Below are 19,995 nucleotides of genomic sequence, written 5' to 3' on the forward strand. Positions count from 1 at the left end.
CAGACTGAGCCCTGGAACTCCTGCCCCCAGAGGCAGACAGCAGCAGGAGCTCACCCACAGCATGCACACAGCTCCCACACTCTGTACACAGCACCCTCACCATGCACACAGCACCCACACTCTGCTCACAGCACCCACACCATGCACACAGCACCCACACTCTGCACACAGCTCCCACACTCTGTACACAGCACCCTCACCATGCACACAGCACCCACACTATGCACACAGCACTCATACCGTGCACACAGCACCCACACTGTGCACACAGCACTCACACCATGCACACAGCACTCACACCATGCACACAGCTCTCACACCATGCACACAGCACCCACACCCTGCACACAGCACTCACACCATACACACAGAACCCACACCGTGCACACAGCACCCACACCATACACACAGCACTCACACCATACACACAGAACCCACACCGTGCACACAGCACCCACACCGTGCACACAGCACTCACACCATACACACAGAACCCACACCGTGCACACAGCACCCACACCATGCACACAGCACTCACACCATACACACAGAACCCACACCGTGCACACAGCACCCACACCATGCACACAGCACCCACACCGTGCACACATCACTCACATCATACACACAGCACCCACACCGTGCACACAGCACTCACACCATACACACAGCACTCACACCATACACACAGCACTCACACCGTACACACAGCACTCACACCGTGCACACAGCACTCACACCATACACACAGCAACCACACAGTGCACACAGCACTCACACCATACACACAGCAACCACACCATACACACAGCAACCACACCATACACACAGCACTCACACCATGCACACAGCACTCACACCATGCACACAGCACTCACACCATACACACAGCACTCACACCATACACACAGCACTCACACCATGCACACAGCACTCACACTATGCACACAGCACTCACACCATGCACACAGCACTCACACCATACACACAGCAACCACACCATGCACAGAGCACTCACACCATGCACACAGCACTCACACCATGCACACAGCACTCACACCATGCACACAGCACTCACACCATGCACACAGCAACCACACCATGCACACAGCACTCACACCGTGCACACAGCACTCACACCATACACACAGCACTCACACCATGCACACAGCACTCACACCATACACACAGCACTCACACCATGCACACAGCACTCACACCGTGCACACAGCACTCACACCGTGCACACAGCACTCACACCATACACACAGCACTCACACCATGCACACAGCACTCACACCATACACACAGCACTCACACCATGCACACAGCACTCACACCATGCACACAGCAACCACACCATGCACACAGCACTCACACCATGCAAACAGCAAACACATCTTGTACACTGCACCCACACTGTGCACATAGCATGCACATAATGCCCACATCATGCACACAGCACTCACACCATGCACACAGTGCTCTAATCATCCCCTTTCTCTGCCCCCTCCCTTCTACTGCCCCCAACCCAGCACTCTGGGTGCAGCACGGCTGAGAGGCCAATGGAGGACAGTTGCTTGTCCTGCTCAGGCCCTGGGGGGGGCTGACTTTGTTGGGCAGTCACTGCCACAGGCCCAGCCATGGGCATCCACCTGAGCCTAACTCTTTTCCCCTGTCTCTGTCACCTTGCAGAGGGGGAGGTGAGTGCTGAGGAGGAGGGCTTCGAGAGCTTGTGGACCACTGCCTCCACCTTCATCGTCCTCTTCCTCCTGAGCCTCTTCTACAGCACCACTGTCACCTTGTTCAAGGTAGAGCACCCGGGGCCACAGGGCTGAGGAGGGTGCATGCAGAGAACATGCGACATGGAGCACCATTGGGCTGGACGTCAGTCCTGGGGTCTGGGGACCCCACCATGCCAACCTGGCCAGGTCTCCCCCAACTCCCACCCCAACAGTGGGAAAGCCATCCACACTGCCTCTGTCGCCCGCAGGTGAAATGACCCCCCCGCGCCCCCCCCCACGGAAGAGCATCGGAGACCAAAGACCCGGGACCAGAGGGGCACCACGTCCGAGCCTGGGGCCACCCGGCCTACGTGTCCTGCTGGCTTGTACTCAACTCCCCGCCGTGTTGCCTGCAGCTCTGAGCTCCAAATGCAGGCTTCTCTCTGACCGGCTGGACGCCCATTGCGTGGGGCTGCAGCACAGGGTCTGCCCAGCACTGCTTTGCCACGTGCGCTTGTACCCTACAATAAACGTGTATTTTATCTTGTGAAACTGCTTTCTCATGGAGGTTTTTGTCTCCTTTTCAAACCTTCCATGCTGCTTGGGCATCTCGAGGGGACCCTAGCTGCCAAGGGAGCCGTGGGAGAGGGGCCGTCTGCCCAGAGGCTGGGGGTCAATGCCACGTCCGCAGGCCCAGGGCTGGGGCAGCCGAGCAGGAGCGGGTCCTCGCCTGGTCTCCCACACACGCTCTGGACTCGAGACTGGGCCTCTGGCCTCGGGGGCCTCTGTGTGCTCAGCAGGGGCCTGTGGTCACTGTCTTGCCGTCCCGAGTGAGCCCGCCACTTCTCGGTCTGGTGCCAGGCCTCCGTGGGTGTGGGGTGTGCCACTGGGATTCGGGAGGTGGAGGCTGGCCCCTCTGGGAGGCCGTGTGCCTGTCTGCACAGCGTGCGGGGTGTCCTGCTCTGCAGGAGCACAGGGTGGGGCTGCAGCAGCTGCCAAGCGCAAGAGAGTGGAGGTCGGAGAAGAAGTTCCGTGTGAGCCAGTGTCTGAGGGGTTCGGGCATCTACAGCTAAGCACGGTGGGCCAGTGTGCACATGGGGGCTTAAATAGTTTAAAGACTTAAATATAGGACCTGAAACTATAAAACTACCAGAAGAATATGTAAGGGAAACACTCCAGGACATTGGTCTAGATAAAAGTTTTATAGCTAAGACCTCAAAAGCACAGGCAACAAAACCAAAAACAGACACATGGAACCATAATAAACTAAAAAGCTTCTGCACAACAGGGAAACAGTCAACAGAGTGAAGAAACAACTTGTTGAATGGGATAAAATATTTGGAAACTATTCATTTGACAAGAGTCTAATATCCAGAATATACAAGGAACTCAAACAAGTCAACAGAAAAAAAAATAATAATCCCATTAACAAGTGTGCAAAGGACATGAATAGACATTTGTCAAAAAAAGGAATATGAAGCATTTAGTGGAGGAATTCAAGATGGTGGACGAGAAAAACCACCAGCCAGAGTGTCTCTGCGAAAAAGACAGATTTTAGGAGAAAGTGAAAAAAAAAAAATAAACAAGTAGACAAACATAGATTGGATGGTGGTCAGAAGGAAGGGTACCTGAGACTACAGGAGACTCCATGGGAAGAAGTTGCAGAGGAGAACTGTAAGGAGAAAGGCCTCTGAGAGCCTTGGAGAGCAGCGACAAGGGTAGATAGGGCAGTTAACTTTCCTCTCCCTTGCATCTTGGACTGCCGGTGGGCTCCCGAGCAGTTGGAGAGACCTGCCGACACTAGCCCAGAGACAGCTGCTGTCATTGAGTGGTGAGCCTCTTGTGGACAAGACACCAGACTACCAGTTCCCTCAGGGCACTACCCCACATGCAGACCTGAGCTGATTGGCAGGAACCATATTGCTTCAGTCTCTCCTTCCTCTTTCCTACCGGTGGGTGCCCAGAGAGGCAATTTAGCCATCACACGGAGGCATCTCCAAGGAATGGGACCTTTCATTTTGAGGCCATACAGCAGACTGAGGGCTACTCAGACTGTGAGATCCCTACCTGCCAGCCCTCCCAGGTACTGCTAACCTGGTGACTCCAGGGGAATGGGGAAAATCCCAAGGTGGAGAGACATCAATCCAGCTTGGGCAGCCCATGGGTGACATTAGACCAGCACTCCTCTCCCTGGCAGTGTCAGGGATTGATCTCCAGGGCCCAGGGGACATGCCTGAACACGAGATCCTGTACACCCAGGTCTCAATTGCATTGGCCTGGGGACACAGAAAGGATATTTGTGAACAAGCCTACTAAGGTGTGTGTGCCTTCAGGGGCAGATCGGCATGCTTGAGGGCAACCCTCCTCCCACAGGAGGGCCAGGTACCCAGCTCAGGCTGCAATCGTGGGCAGGGAACCTCCCAGCTCACATGACAGCTAGGGGAGATCCACTGGCGTGAGGTCCTGGCTGCTGGAAGAGACCCAGGAGAAACCATGGAATAAGGGAGGTAGAAAGGAGCAAGGCCTGCTCCAGACTACAGGTCTCAGACAGCCCCATGCCCACACACAGAGTATCTGCTGCTGACTACAGGTCTCAGACAGCCCCACGCCCACACACAGAGTATTTCCTGCTGAGTAGGGCCATTCCAACCCCTCCCCTGACAGCTTTTCTCAGAAGCAGAAAACAGACCATTGACCCCTCCTAACAGCATTTGTGGTGCTTGAGAGCAGGCTCACCAAATGCAGCTCTGTCTAGACTCACTCCTAGACCTGCCCCCACTGAGGTGGAGAATTAGGGCACACCTGGAAGTCTCAGGCGCAACCCACCACCTGAGGAACAAGAGTGCCTCTCCAGAGGAACAAGAGCTAGTTATAGGACCCAAAAACAACACTGCACCCTGCTCCTCCCAGCAAGCACCACCTACTGACAGGGAGGTCATTCTGAAAACCCTTTAAGTACATCTATAGACGTATCATACAGGGTGTGGTCAAATCTCACACAAACACCAATGATGGGCTCAGAGACTAAACAGGGTGTGTCCTTAGCCAAACAGAAATCTAAGGGTAAGAAGTAACAACTGATCCATATGGGAAGAAATCAGTGAAAGAACTCAGGAAGTATGAAGAATTAAACAGAAAGCAACCCCCAAAGAGGAGCACCAGCTCTCTAGCAATGGACATTAACCAAAGTCAGAACACTAAAATGACAAAAGAATTTTGAACATGGATGATAAGAAAACTAAATGACATGCAAGAAAAAAAATGGATAACCAACACAAAGAAACAAACAAAAAAGATCCAGGACTTGGAAGAAAAATTCACTAAAGAAATTGAAATATGAAAGAAAAATCAAACTGAACTCCTAGAAATAAATCTATTCAGGGAACTACAAAACACAGTGGAAAACCTCAAGAACAGGGTAGATCAACAGAAGAAATAATCTCAGAGATTGAAAATAATACCTTCCAATTAAATTAATCAGTCACAGAGATAGAGCAGAGAAAGAAGAGAAAAGAGCAAAGCCTAAAAGAAATGTGGCATTATGTGAAGAAACCTAACATGAAAGTTATGGGCAACCCTGAAGCTGAGGAAGAAAACACTCAAGGGTTGGATGAGCTCTTTGAATACATAATAGAGGAAAATTTCCCAGGCCTTGATAAAAATCTAGATATCCAGGTATAAGAAGCTCAAAGGACCCCTGGGAGAGTCAATGCAAACAGGAAGGTACCACCACATGCAGTCATCAGACTGACCAAAATATCCACTAAAGAGGCCCTTCTATGAGCTGTAAAGTAAAAGAAACAAGTAACATACAAAAGAAGGCCCATCCAAATAATGCCAGAATTCTCAACAGAAAATTTAAAAGCAAGAAGAGACTGGGGCCCCATTCTCACTCTTGTGAAACAGAAAAATGCCCAGCCTAGAATCTTTTACCCTGAAAAACTAAGTTTTGCATATGAAGAAGAAATAAAAGGACATTCTCAGATAAGCAAAGACTGAGGGAATTCACCAAGATAAGACCAGCCCTGCAAAGATACTCAAAACAGTTACACATGGATAAACACAATAAACACTCAGGAATGTAAAACCATTCAAACACTAAAGATCAAAAGCCAGATAGCACAATGCCTCAAGAGAGAAAACAAAGCAAGGAAGTTCACTGACCAGAAATTTGCCCCACCTATCAGTTCTCTCCATAAATGTGAATGGTTTGAACTCCCCATTGAAGAGACATAGGCTGGCTGAATGGATAAAAAAAATACAAGCCAAGTATCTGCTGTCTTCAGGAAATACATCTAACCTGCAAGGATGCATTTAGACTAAGGTAAAGGAGTGGAAAGCAATATTTCAACAAAACAGAAGCCAACAGAAGGCTGATGTGGCAGTTTTGATTTCAGATAACTTAGTTTTTAAATCAATAAAAGTAATAAAAGACAAAAAGGGTCACTATATAATGGTGAAGGATACAGTTCAACAGGAAGACATAAAAATTCTAAATATTGTGCATTCTAAATATTCCCAACATAGGTGCAACCAGATTCATAAAGCAAACTCTACTTGATCTAAACAAATTGATAAACAGCAACACCAAAATAGCCAGAGACTTACCCCACTGACAGCACAGGACAGATCCTCCAAACAGAAAATTAATAAAGAAATAATGGACTTAGGGCCAGGCGCGGTGGCTCACGCCTGTAATCCTAGCTTTCTGGGAGGCCAAGGCGGGTGGATAGTTTGAGCTCAGGGGTTCGAGAACAGCCTGAGCAAGAGCAAGACCCTGTCTCTACTAAAAAATGTTTTAAAAAATTAATTGGCCAACTGAAAATAGAAAAAAAATAAAAACATAAAACTAATTTTAAAAAATAATAATAATGGACTTAAACAAAACTCTAGAACAAATGGGCCTGACTGACATTTACAGGACATTCTATCCAAAAACCACTGAATAAATATTCTTCTCATCAGCTCATGGGACATTCTCTAAGATAGACCACATCCTAGGACACAAAGCATGCCTCTAACCATTTTAAAAAATAGAAATTATACCATGTTTCTTTTCAGATCACAGTGGAATAAAAGTAGAAATCAACCCTAACAGAAACTCTCATTTCCACACAAAGTCATGGAAACTAAACAACCTTCTGATTAACGATTACTTCATAAATGAGGAAATCAAGATTGAAATCAAAAGATTCTTTGAACTAAATGGCAAAGGAAACACAAGTTATCAAAATCTGTGGGACACACCTAAAGCAGTCCTGAGAGGAAAGTTTGCTTCCATAAATGCCTATATCCAAAAGTCACAAAGATCACAAATAGACAACCTAATGAATCAACTCAAAGAGCTGGGAAAAAAGAAGAGACCACCAAAAATCCAACAGAAGAAGTGAAATCAATAAGATCAAATCAGAACTAAATGAAATTGACAACAGGGAAGCTATACAGAAGATTAATAAAACAAAAAGTTGGTTCTTTGAAAAAATAAACAAAATTGACATGCCTTTGGCTACACTAAGGAAAAGCAGAAAAGAAAAACCTCTAATAAGCTCCATCAGGAACAATAAAGGAGAAATTACAACTGATGCCACAGAGATGCAAGATATAATCTATGAATACTACAAAAACTTTTATGCACACAAACTGGAAAATGTGGAGGAAATGCACAAATTCTTAGAAACACACAGCCTCCCTGGCTCAACCAGGAAGAAATAGAAGTCCTGAACAGACTAATATCAAGTACTAAAAATGAAATGGCAATAAAAAACCTTCCTAAAAAGAATAATCCTGCACCAGATGGTTTCATACCTGTATTTTACCACACCTACAAAGAAGAACTGGTACTTATCCTGCAGAAATTATTCCACCACATCAAGAAGAATGGAATTGTCTCCAACACATTTTATGAAGCCAACATAACCCTGATACCAAAACCAGGGAAGGACAAAACAAAAAAGAAAACTACAGATCAATATCCCTTATGAATAGAGATGCAAAAATTATCAACAAAATCCTACCCTATCAAATCCAGGTGTTTATCAAGAAAACAATCCATTACAACCAAGTGGGCTTCATCCCAGAGATGCAGGGATGGTTCAACATACACAAATCTATAAATATGATTCACCACATAAACAAAAGAAAAACAAAGACCATATGATCCTCTCAATAGACACAGAAAAAGCATTTGACAAAGTTGAACACCCTTTTATGATAAGAACACTTAACAAAATTGGCACAGATGGGGCTTATCTAAAAATAATACAAGCCATATATGACAAACTACAGTCAACAACATACTGAATGCGGAAAAATTGAAAGCATTCCTACTTAGAACTGGAACAAGGCAAGGTTGCCTACTATTTCCACTTCTATTCAACATAGTGCTGGAAGACCTTGCTATAGCAACCAAACAAGAGAGCAGAATTAAAGGTATCCAAATGGGAAAGAAGAGATCAAACTCTCACTCTTTGCTGATGATATGATATTATACCTAGAAAACCTCAATAATTCAACCAAGAGACTCTTTTAATTGATAAATGAATTCAGTAAAGTCTCAGGATACAAAATCAATACACAGAAATCAGAGGCATTCATATATGCCAATAACAGTAAAAGTGATAACCAAATCAGACTGAATTTCCTTCAAAATAGAAACAAAGAAAATGAAGTACCTAGGAATATGTTTAACTAAGGAGGTAAAAGACCTCTACAAGGAGAACTATGAAACACTGAGGAAGTAAATAGCAGAAGAAGTAAACAGGTGGAAGACCACACCATGCTTGAGGGTCAGCAGAATCAACATTGTTAAAATGTCTATACTATCCAAAGTGATCTACAGAGTCAATGCAATCCCTATTAAAATACCATCATTATTTTCCACAGATATAGAAAAAATAATTTTATGCTTCATATGGAACCAGAGAAGACCCCATAAAGCAAAAGCAATCCTAGGCAATAAAAACAAAAATGGGAGGTATCAATTTACCAGACTTCAAACTATACTACAAGGCTATAGTAATTAAAACAGCTTGGTACTAGACAAGAACAGGGGCATTGACCAGTGGAACAGAACAGAGAACCTAGATATAAAACCATCCTCACATAGCCAGCTAATCTTTGACAAAGCAGACAAAAACATACACTGAGGAAAAGAATCCTTATTCAATAAATGGTGCTGAGAAAACTGGATAGCCACATATAGAAGACTGAAACAGGATCCACACCTTTCACCTCTCACAAAAATCAACTCACACTGGGTAATAGATTTAAACCTAAGATGTGAAACTATTAGAATTCTAGAGGAAAACGTTGGAAATACTCTTCTAGACATTGGCTTAGGCAAAGAATTTATGAAGAAGACCCCAGAGATAATCACAGCAATAAGAAAAATAAATAAATGGGACCTGACCAAATTAAAAAGCTTCAGCCAAAGAAACTCTCACAAGAGCAAACAGACAACCTATATAATGGGAGAAAATATTTGCATGCTACATATCCAATAAAGGAAATCTATTTAGAACTCAGGAAAATCAGCAAGAAAAAAATCAAACAACCCTATCAAAAAGTGGGCTAAGGACATGAACAGAAATTTTTCAAAAGACAACAGAATAATGGCCAACAAACATATGAAAAAATGCTCAACATCTCTAATTATCAGGGAAATGCAAATCAAAACCACAATTTGATATCACTTATCTCCAGTGAGAATGGTCTGTATCAAAATGTCCCAAAACAATAAATGTTAGCATGGATGCAGAGAGATAGGAACATTTACACACTGCTGGTGGGACTGCAAAGTAGTGCACCCTCTGTGGAAAGCAATATGGAGATACCTTAAAGAGATACAAGTAGATCTACCATTCGATCCAGCTATCCTATTACTGGGCATCTACCCAAAAGAACAAAAGACATTCTATAAAAAAGACATCTGCACTCCAATGTTTATAGCAACATAATTCACAATTGCAAAGATGTGGAAACAACCGAAGTGCTCATCAATACATGAGTGGGTTAATAAAATGTGGTATATGTATATTATCAAGTACTATTCAGCTATAAGAAGCAACGGTGATATAGCACCTCTTGTACTTTCCTGCATAGAGCTGGAACCCATTCTACTAAGTGAAGTATCCCAAGAATGGAAAAATAAGCATCATAGGTACTCACCAGCAAACTGGTTTCACTGATCCACACCTAAGTGGACATATAGGAATAACATTTATTGGTGTCGGGCAGATGGGAGGGGGAGGAGGGGATTGGTATATACATCCGTAATGAGTGTGATGCACACCCTCTGGAGGATGGACACGCTTGAAGCCCTGACTCTGGGGGGGAGGCAATGTACATAACCTAGACATTTTTACCCCTATTATATGCAGAAATTTAAAAAAAGGAATATAGGAGTGGCCAACAGGTATATGAAAAAATGCTCAACATCAATAATCATTAGGGAAATGCAAATCAAAATCACAGTGAGACATAGTATCACAGTTAGTATGGCTATTAGTTGAATGGCGAAAAATAGCAGATGCTGGTGAGGATGCAGAGAAAGGTAACACTGTCTGTAGGAATGTAAATTAATAAGTCGCTACAGAAAACAGCACGGAATTTCCTTTAAAAACTAAAAATAGAACTATCAAATGATCCAGAAATTTCACTGCTGGAGATATATATCCAAAAGAAAATAAATCAGTATATGGGTAGAGATACCTGCGTCCCCGTGTTTATCACAGCTCTGTTCACAATAGCCAAGACATGGAATCCACCTAGGCGTCCATCGAGGATGAATGGATAAAGAAAACGTGGCACACACACACACACACACACACACACACACACACACAAATGATAAATGATAAATTAAGATGAATAACTTAGTTACCACGATTTCATCAATACACACGCTATGTGTGTATCAAAATGCCACGTGTAACCATAAATATGTGTGATTGTTGTGGACCAGTGAAAATAACGAAATAAAAGACGGCTTGCCTTATCTGTGCAAGTGGCCACGCGTGGGAAGGCCACACCCCCACGTAGGCCGTGGCCGTCAGTCGTGCGCCCAAAACCTTGGCCAGCGCCGTCCCTTCCCATCTGGGACGTGGACGAAGTGAGCTTTCCCGGTCCCTGCGTATCATTTTTGGATTTTCTGTGTCCTTTTAAAATTTTTGCTTGCAAATCCACTGATTCTTCCCTATGTTAGTCTCTTCTCCCTGATTCCTTAGCGAGGGAGCCCACAGACTGCTGGTCCCCTACACTAGAGCTGCAGGCCCACCAGGCAGGGACTCCCACGGCCACCTCTAACGGCTGTTTCAGGCCGGACAGGCTGTCGCAGCCCCCAGCCCCCACCGGGCTCCCACCAGCTGCGTCCGGCCGCCAGCTCGGTTTCGCGCGGGGCCGCCTGATCTACCCGCAGTGCTCCTTGGCGGAGCCGGCGACACAGCCTCGCCACGCGCGGCGGGCTGGGAAATGCAGACTGGCAGTGTCCAGTAGGAGAGGAGCAGACTGGGATGCGTGCTGGCAGTCCCTTTCTAAGACTCCGTCCCTTCCCCACGGACAGCGTGAAGTCTAATGTCAATAAAACACCAGCCCCCTGAATCCAACAGCGCGTAAGAGTTCATTCGCCACGCGGGGTTTATTCCAGGCACGCAAGAGTGACGGCTAACTCGCGCACGGGCCGACCGGCCGAGCCTCGGTCTGGGTGTTGTTGTGAGGCGTTGTGGAGGCAGGTTAACATGCAAGCTGGCTGTGAGGAGGGCAGCGCTTCCCACACCCAGCGGGTTCAAGGCCCCCCAGGACACAAACTGAGGTGCCTCGAGGCGGGAGGGGATTCTGCTTCTGGACTGTCTTCGGACTTGGGCCGGATCATCGGCTCTGCCCTGGTAGGCCTGCCCTGCAGACTGTCCCCCACAATCCCGTGAGCCAGTTCCTCAAAATCTCTCTCTCTGTTCCCCCAACCCCCACGTATCTCTTGGTTCTGTTTTTCTGGAAAACCCGACATGACACAGCAAGACTGGTGGGACGTTCAAAATCAATTACTATAACCGATCTCTTCAAAAATCAATTAATATGTCCATCTGTTCAGTAGATGGAAGAAGAAAAATCATGTAGTCGCATCAATAGAAAACAAGAAAGCATTTGACGAAATCCAATCTCACTTACCATTAAAAACTCTCAGCAAACTCTGAATAGGGGACTCCCCTCGAATTCATAAAGGACGTCTGCAAACCCGCGGTCAGCACCACGCTCGTGGCTGAGAAGCCGCCGCTCCCCCAGGATGGGAAACAGGTGAGCAATGTCCCTTCACCACTCCACTCAATGCCGTGCCAGAAGTCCAAGCTAATGCTTTTGCTTTTATGTTTCATAGGCAAGCCCTCCACCCAGACTGGAGTGCAGTGGCACAATCATAGCTCAGTGTAACCTTGAATTTCTGAGCTCAAGCGATCCCCTCACCTCGGCCCCCTGAGTAGCTGGGACTGCAGGTATGTGCTACCATGCCTGGCTAATTTGTAAAAAAAATTTTTTTTTTTTTGCCGGGCGCGGTGGCTCACGCCCGTAATCCTAGCTCTCTGGGAGGCCGAGGCGGGTGGATTGCTCAAGGTCAGGAGTTCAAAACCAGCCTGAGCAAGAGCGAGACCCCGTCTCTACTATAAAATAGAAAGAAACTAATTGGCCCACTGATATATATATAAAAAAAAAAAATTAGCCGGGCATGGTGGCGCATGCCTGTAGTCCCAGCTACTCGGGAGGCTGAGACAGAAGGATCGCTCGAGCCCAGGAGTTTGAGGTTCTGTGAGCTAGGCTGACGCCACGGCACTCACACTAGCCTGGGCAACAAAGCGAGACTCTGTCTCAAAAAAAAAAAAAAAAAATTTTTTTTTTGTAGAGACGGGGTCTTGCTATGTTGCCCAGGCTGGTCTTGAACTCCTGGCCTCAAGAAATCCTCCTGCTTTGGCCTCTCAAAGTGCTGGGACTATAGGTGTGAGCCACCTCGCCTGGCCAAGCTAATGCTTTGAGACAGCAAAAGTGAGTAAAAGGCCTACAGATTGAGGAGAAAGAAATAAAATTTCATGTGTTACCAGATGAAATGATTTCTACGTAGAAAATCACAAAGAATTGGTCAAACAAAAAAACCTCCTGAAACCAATAAGGGATTATAGCAAAGTTGAAGTGTGTAAATTTAATATACAGGGGCAATTTCTTTCCTGTATACCAGCAATGAACAATTGCAATTTGAAGTGGAAAACCCAATACCATTTACGTTAGCACCAAAAAATTAAAATATTTGGGTATGAATTTAACAAAAGGCTCAAGGTGTAGATGAGGAAAACTGTAAAAGTCTGGGGAAAGAAACCAAGGCTCTAAGTAAATGGAGAGATAGTCCATGCTCATGCATAGGAGGACTCAGTATTCTTAGGATGTCAGTTATTTCCAATTTTATCTGCAGATTTAACACAACCCCAATCAGAATCCCAGCAAGTTATTTTGTGGTCGCGGACAGGCTTATTCTACACTTGACACGGAAAGGAAAGGGACCCAGCAGAGCGAGAACGCTAGTGAGGAACAAGTCAGAGGACCAGCACCGTCCGACATCAGGGCTGACCGTGAACCTGAGGTCATCGGGACGGTGTGGACAAGGGGAGGGGACAGGCAGCAAGGTGACCAGAGCAGGACAGAGTCCCCGGAGACCCACGTGCACGTGGCCAGCTGATCTTTGATGAAGGAGCAAAGTAAATTCAGTGGAGAAAGGACAGTCTTTTCACCCAAGGACACTGAACAAGGGGACGTCCACCCGCAGAGTGACGAATCTAGTCACAGACCTGTGCCCATCACAGAAATTAACTCAAAGTGCGTCACAGCCCAGAGGTAAACCACAAAACTGTGAAACTTCAGGAAGACAGCAGGAGAAATTCTAGAGCATCTTGGGTTTGGCACTGAGTGTTTAGATGCCACGCAGAAAGCACAATGCATGGAAAAGAGAAGTCCACTAGTTGAGCTTTAATAAAGTGCATAAAATGTGTGCTCTGCGAGTACGCCGTTGGGAGAATGAAAAAGACAGGCCCCAGGCTGGGATGGAATATATGCAAAATACAGACCTGACAAAGGGCTTTATCTAAGACATGCACAGAATTGTTAAACTTCAACAATAAGAAAACAAACCATCCAATTAAAGAGCAGGCAAAAGGCCTGAAGAGACATCTCAGCAGAGAAGACTCACGGACAAGACCAGCCCACGAAGAGATGTCCCACGTGGTGAGTCGTTAGGGACTGCAGCGTGAAACAGCAGTGAGACGCCGCTCACTGTGCACTTACTAGACGGGAGAAAAATAAGAAAGAAAACAACAAAAGAGAACAAAAATCTCTCAACGCAAAACGCCGTGGAAGGCATGGGGCAGCAAGAACTCAACTCTGTTGTTGGCGGGAACCCAAAGTGGTGAAGCCACTTCGAAAGGCAGCTGGGCAGTCCCGTACAAAGCTGAGTGTGATCTCACCACGTAGTCACCCCTCTGGCTATTTACTCAGATGAACTGAAAACTAAAGTCCACACAGCAACTTGCATGTGAGTTTTTATAGCCACCTTGTTCATAATCGCCAAGACTTAGAAGAGTCCAAGACCAAAATGTCACTCAGTATGTGAGTGGATAAATAAATTATGGCAAACCACACAAAGGAATACTGTTCTGCAATAAAAAAAATGAGCTCTCAAGTCCCCCAAAGACATGGAGGAAACTTAAATGTATGTCACTAAGTGAAAGAAGGCAGTTGGAGAGGGCTGCAGACTGTATGGCTCCAACTGTGGGATATTAGGAAGTGAAACAACACAGAACGTACAAAGGGCAGGAGTTGTAGGGGGTTGGGGAAAGGGTGAGAAATGATTAATCAAGTACAGGTGACACTGCTATGAATGACACTGGATGCACGAGACCACGGATGTCACCGCAGTGGTGGATGGATGAGGTCATGGCTGACACTGCAGTGGTGGGTGCACGAGACAACGGATGTCACCACAGTGGTGGGTGCACAAGACCACGGATGTCACCGCAGTGGTGGGTGCAAGAGACCACGGATGTCACCGCAGTGGTGGGTGCACGAGACCACGGATGTCACCACTGTGGTGGGTGCACGAGACCACGGATGTCACCACAGTGGTGGGTGCACGAGACCACGGATGTCACCGCAGTGGTGGGTGCATGAGACCACGGATGTCACCGCTGTGGTGGGTGCACGAGACCACGGATGTCACCACAGTGGTGGGTGCACGAGACCACGGATGTCACCGCAGTGGTGGGTGCACGAGACCACGGATGTCACCGCAGTAATGGGTGCACGAGACCACGGATGTCACCGCAGTGGTGGGTGCACGAGACCACGGATGTCACCGCAGTGGTGGCTGCACGAGACCACGGATGTCACCGCAGTGGTGGCTGCACGAGACCACGGATGTCACCGCAGTGGTGGCTGCACGAGACCACGGATGTCACCGCAGTGGTGGCTGCAAGAGACCACGGATGTCACTGCAGTGGTGGATGCACGAGACCACGGATGTCACCACAGTGGTGGGTGCACAAGACCACGGATGTCACCGCAGTGGTGGGTGCAAGAGACCACGGATGTCACCGCAGTGGTGGCTGCACGAGACCACGGATGTCACTGCAGTGGTGGCTGCACGAGACCACGGATGTCACTGCAGTGGTGGCTGCAAGAGACCACGGATGTCACCGCAGTGGTGGGTGCACGAGACCACAGATGTCACCGCAGTGGTGGGTGCATGAGACCACGGATGTCACCGCTGTGGTGGGTGCACGAGACCACGGATGTCACCACAGTGGTGGGTGCACGAGACCACGGATGTCACCGCAGTGGTGGGTGCACGAGACCACGGATGTCACCACAGTAATGGGTGCACGAGACCACGGATGTCACCGCAGTGGTGGGTGCACGAGACCACGGATGTCACCGCAGTGGTGGGTGCACGAGACCACGGATGTCACCGCAGTGGTGGCTGCACGAGACCACGGATGTCACCGCAGTGGTGGCTGCACGAGACCACGGATGTCACTGCAGTGGTGGCTGCACGAGACCACGGATGTCACTGCAGTGGTGGCTGCAAGAGACCACGGATGTCACCGCAGTGGTGGGTGCACGAGACCACGGATGTCACCGCAGTGGTGGGTGCATGAGACCACGGATGTCACCGCTGTGGTGGGTGCACGAGACCACGGATGTCACCACAGTGGTGGGTGCACGAGACCACGGATGTCACCGCAGTGGTGGGTGCACGAGACCACGGATGTCACCGCAGTAATGGGTGCACGAGACCACGGATGTCACCGCAGTGGTGGGTGCACGAGACCACGGATGTCACCGCAGTGGTGGCTGCACGAGACCACGGATGTCACCGCAGTGGTGGGTGCACGAGACCACGGATGTCACCGCAGTGGTGGCTGCACGAGACCACGGATGTCACTGCAGTGGTGGCTGCAAGAGACCACGGATGTCACTGCAGTGGTGGATGCATGAGACCACGGATGTCACCACAGTGGTGGGTGCACAAGACCACGGATGTCACCGCAGTGGTGGGTGCAAGAGACCACGGATGTCACCGCAGTGGTGGCTGCACGAGACCACGGATGTCACTGCAGTGGTGGCTGCACGAGACCACGGATGTCACTGCAGTGGTGGCTGCAAGAGACCACGGATGTCACCGCAGTGGTGGGTGCACGAGACCACGGATGTCACCGCAGTGGTGGGTGCACGAGACCACGGATGTCACCGCAGTGGTGGGTGCACGAGACCACGGATGTCACCGCAGTGGTGGGTGCACGAGACCACGGATGTCACTGAAGTGGTGGATGCACGAGACCACGGATGTCACCACAGGGTGGATGCGCGACGTCCTGGCTGACACTGCAGTGGTGGATGCACGAGACCACGCCTGACACTGCCGTGGTGGAGCATGACATCATGCACGTGTCAGAGCTCACAGAGTGTGCAACACCAGCAGGAACCCCGGCGTGAACGGTGTGCTTCAGTTCACGGCAACGCAGCACTCCCGGTTCATCATCTGCAGCCAGCGCGCCACGCTGGAGCAAACTGTTAGAAACGGGCGAAGCTGCGTGCGCTCAGGGCGGGAGCTGGGGTATATGGAAACCCTCTGTACTTCCTGTTCGGTGATCTGCAAACCCAAAACTTTTCTAAAAAAAAATACAGCCTATTAATTAAAAGAAGTCATCATGCTGCACAGAAAAATGAAGGCAAAACCCAGGACAGTGGCTTCAACGCGGCGTCTCTCCAAGGCGACACGCGGACCAGCCCTATCCGGGGAGGCTGCAGATTAAGGGTTGTCTGGACCACAGCGCCCTGGCCCTCTGGACCCCGCGGTCAGGGACCACACCCGTCGTTTCCTCCTGAGGACCCGGCTCAGGTCCTGGCGTCATGTTCCACACACGCAGCCGCCACACGCCCCCACAGAGAGGACCGTGTTGAGCCGGAGCGTGGCGGGTGGACGTCTGGGAGGGTCCCTTAATGTGATTGGAGTTTCTACATTTCTTTCTTTCTTTTTCTTTTCTTTTCTTTAACAGCCTCTAAGGACAAGTGTGTTTATTAACCAGTTCTTTTCTTCTGGCCACCCTCCCCTCCTTCGCTGTTCCACACCGGGCGCGTGGGTGGCGATTCACCGCACGACGCGATATCTAAGGGCGGGGGACCCAAGGCTGAGTGTCACTCAGCAAGGAGGGGACCGAACGTCACCTAAAGATGGCCATAGCGACACACTGGACTTGGTCCGACACTGGGGGCGAGTGGTGGCATGTTTTGATTTGCACGCGAGATAATTTCGACACATTGGGTGGAAGATAACTTTGCTGTTTCTTACCTGGAAGCTAAAAGCGGTCCAAAGAGACACGGTTGGGTCACAAAGACTGTGCCGGGGTGGTCTTGGCCTGCGTCACCTTAGCTAAGCTCTAACTACTAAATAACTTTAGAATTTCCCTCCCTGCGTGGTCCCTGACTGGGGCTGGTCATGGGGAAATGGACTCATTTTCTGGAAGCCGGCAGTGAAACACCAGCCCTGTCCTGGGAATGCTGGTGCGGACCCCACCACCAAGTTCACCGCGCCACCGGCCTGCGCACCCACCTTGCCAGCCTGGAGCTGCTTCTCCTCCCGCCCCCGCCAGGTGTCCCCCAGGCCTTTCCGGTCTTGTCCGGGCAGACGTGCAGCTCCGGGCTGAGGTGACCGGCTGCAGGTCCGGGGACGAGAGATGCAGGCTCCAGGGCTTCCTCCAGGGCTGCGGCGTGCTGCCGGGCTCTGGCTGAGCCCGCACTTCCCTGCCGGCTCCCCAGCCTCATTCCCAACTGCCTGCCCGATGGCCCACGGCACATCAGACCCTCTACCAGGCACAGAGGCAGGGTACTTCCATAGACCCCCTCGTGGTCTCTGGTCAGTGACTGTCTTGGATTCTGCAGTGGCCGCCCTCAGATCTTCCCCCCCACCGCCCTCAGATCTTCCCCCCACCGCCCTCAGATCTTCCCCCCACCGCCCTCAGATCTTCCCCCCGCCCTCAGATTTCCCCCCACCGCCCTCAGATCTTACCCCCCACCGCCCTCAGATCTTACCCCCGCCCTCAGATCTTACCCCCGCCCTCAGATCTTCCCCCCGCCCTCAGATTTCCCCCCACCGCCCTCAGATCTTCCCCCCGCCCTCAGATTTCCCCCCACCGCCCTCAGATCTTCCCCCCGCCCTCAGATCTTCCCCCCGCCGCCCTCAGATCTTCCCCCCACCGCCCTCAGATCTTCCCCCCACCCTCAGATCTTCCCCCCCACTGCCCTCAGATCTTCCCCCCACCCTCAGATCTTCCCCCCCACTGCCCTCAGATCTTCCCCCCACCCTCAGATCTTCCCCCCCCACTGCCCTCAGATCTTCCCCCCGCCCTCAGATCTTCCCCTCCACCGCCCTCAGATCTTCCCCCCGCCCTCAGATCTTCCCCTCCACCGCCCTCAGATCTCCCCCTCGCCCTCAGATCTCCCCCGCCCTCAGATGTCCCCCCCCTCAGATCTTCCCCCCGCCCAGCTTCTCCCACAGTCGTGCGAGGTCTTGTCCCACCGTGGCCCTTCCACCCACGTTGCCCGTGGTCCTGCGCCCACGTGGGACCCAGAGCCAGCCGCCAGCTACACTGCGGGCGTCTTCTGGGGTCAAGGGTCTTCTCCAGGACGGTCTCGGTGTGCAGGTGCTTGGTGGCAGGGCACAGAAACATGCCACGTTTACGACAATGGTAGACCATTTTCCAAAGTGACTGCTCCAACTTGACTTCCCACCAGGAACTCGAGAGAGAGCCGGGGGTCTCTGCCCAACACTCTCGGGCTGATGTCTTAATTCTCGCCAATATCATTTTGCTACAATGATATCTCATTCCGCTCTCTATTTATTTATTTATTTATTTATTTATTTATTTATTTTTGTCAGAGCCTCACTCTGTTGCCAGGCTAGAGTGAGTGCCGTGGCGTCAGCCTAGCTCACAGCAACCTCAGACTCCTGGGCTCAAGCGATCCTCCTGCCTCAGCCTCCCGAGTAGCTGGGACTACAGGCATGCGCCACCATGCCCGGCTAATTTTTTCTATATATGTTTAGTTGGTCAGTTAATTTCTTTCTATTTATAGTACAGACGGGGTCTCGCTCTTGCTCAGTCTGGTTTCGAACCCCTGACCTTGAGCGATTTGCCCACCTCAGCCTCCCAGAGTGCTAGGATGACAGGCGTGAGCCACCGCGCCCGGCCTCGATTTGATTTTTTCTGACAGTGCACAAAGTTGACATCTTCTCAAATGTGTGTCGGCCTCGTGCATCTCCTCTTCTCCGAAGCACCTGCTTTTTCCTCCCGGCGGGCGGGAGCTGTCCGCGAGTCGCCGGTGACACTCTCCTGCCAGTTCCAGATGCCGCAGGTGTGTTTTCCCGGGTGTGACTTGTCTTTTCATTTCTTCAAGGTGTCTTTTGACAGACTACGTTTCAACATAGTTAGATCTATCCGCTTTTTCGTGGTCTGCGTCGTGTCTAAAACACCTCGAGATCTGGGCTCGCGACAGCTTCCCCTGGCTCCGTGCACGGCCCTCGCGGCTCTCCGGGCATCTCCGGGCTCTGCGAGCAGCCCTGCTTCCCCACGGCACTGCGTGGGCGCCGGCGCCTCCTTGGCTCCTCTGCCTCTGCGAGGGGGTGGGTGGCGGCTGCGTGAGTGTGCGGACAGCGGCGCAGCGCGGCCCGGCGGTTGTTCGGTGGGATCGG

At 49.8% G+C, this 19,995-nt stretch overlaps 2 gene segments (V, D, J or C); both read left to right on the forward strand.

Annotated features, from left to right (window-relative positions):
• LOC105861104 (immunoglobulin heavy constant mu-like) overlaps positions 1–2,276 on the forward strand; it is a 701,862-nt gene extending 699,586 nt beyond the window's left edge. The window contains 2 exon segments of the C gene segment in view: positions 1,696–1,811; positions 1,994–2,276. Of these exon segments, the coding sequence occupies positions 1,696–1,811; positions 1,994–2,002 (125 nt within the window).
• LOC105860809 (immunoglobulin gamma-1 heavy chain-like) overlaps positions 1–19,995 on the forward strand; it is a 64,791-nt gene that overhangs the window by 9,652 nt on the left and 35,144 nt on the right.

The sequence above is a fragment of the Microcebus murinus genome, chromosome 6 (genome assembly GCF_040939455.1).
Source record: "Microcebus murinus isolate Inina chromosome 6, M.murinus_Inina_mat1.0, whole genome shotgun sequence".
In the NCBI taxonomy this organism is placed as follows: domain Eukaryota; kingdom Metazoa; phylum Chordata; class Mammalia; order Primates; family Cheirogaleidae; genus Microcebus; species Microcebus murinus.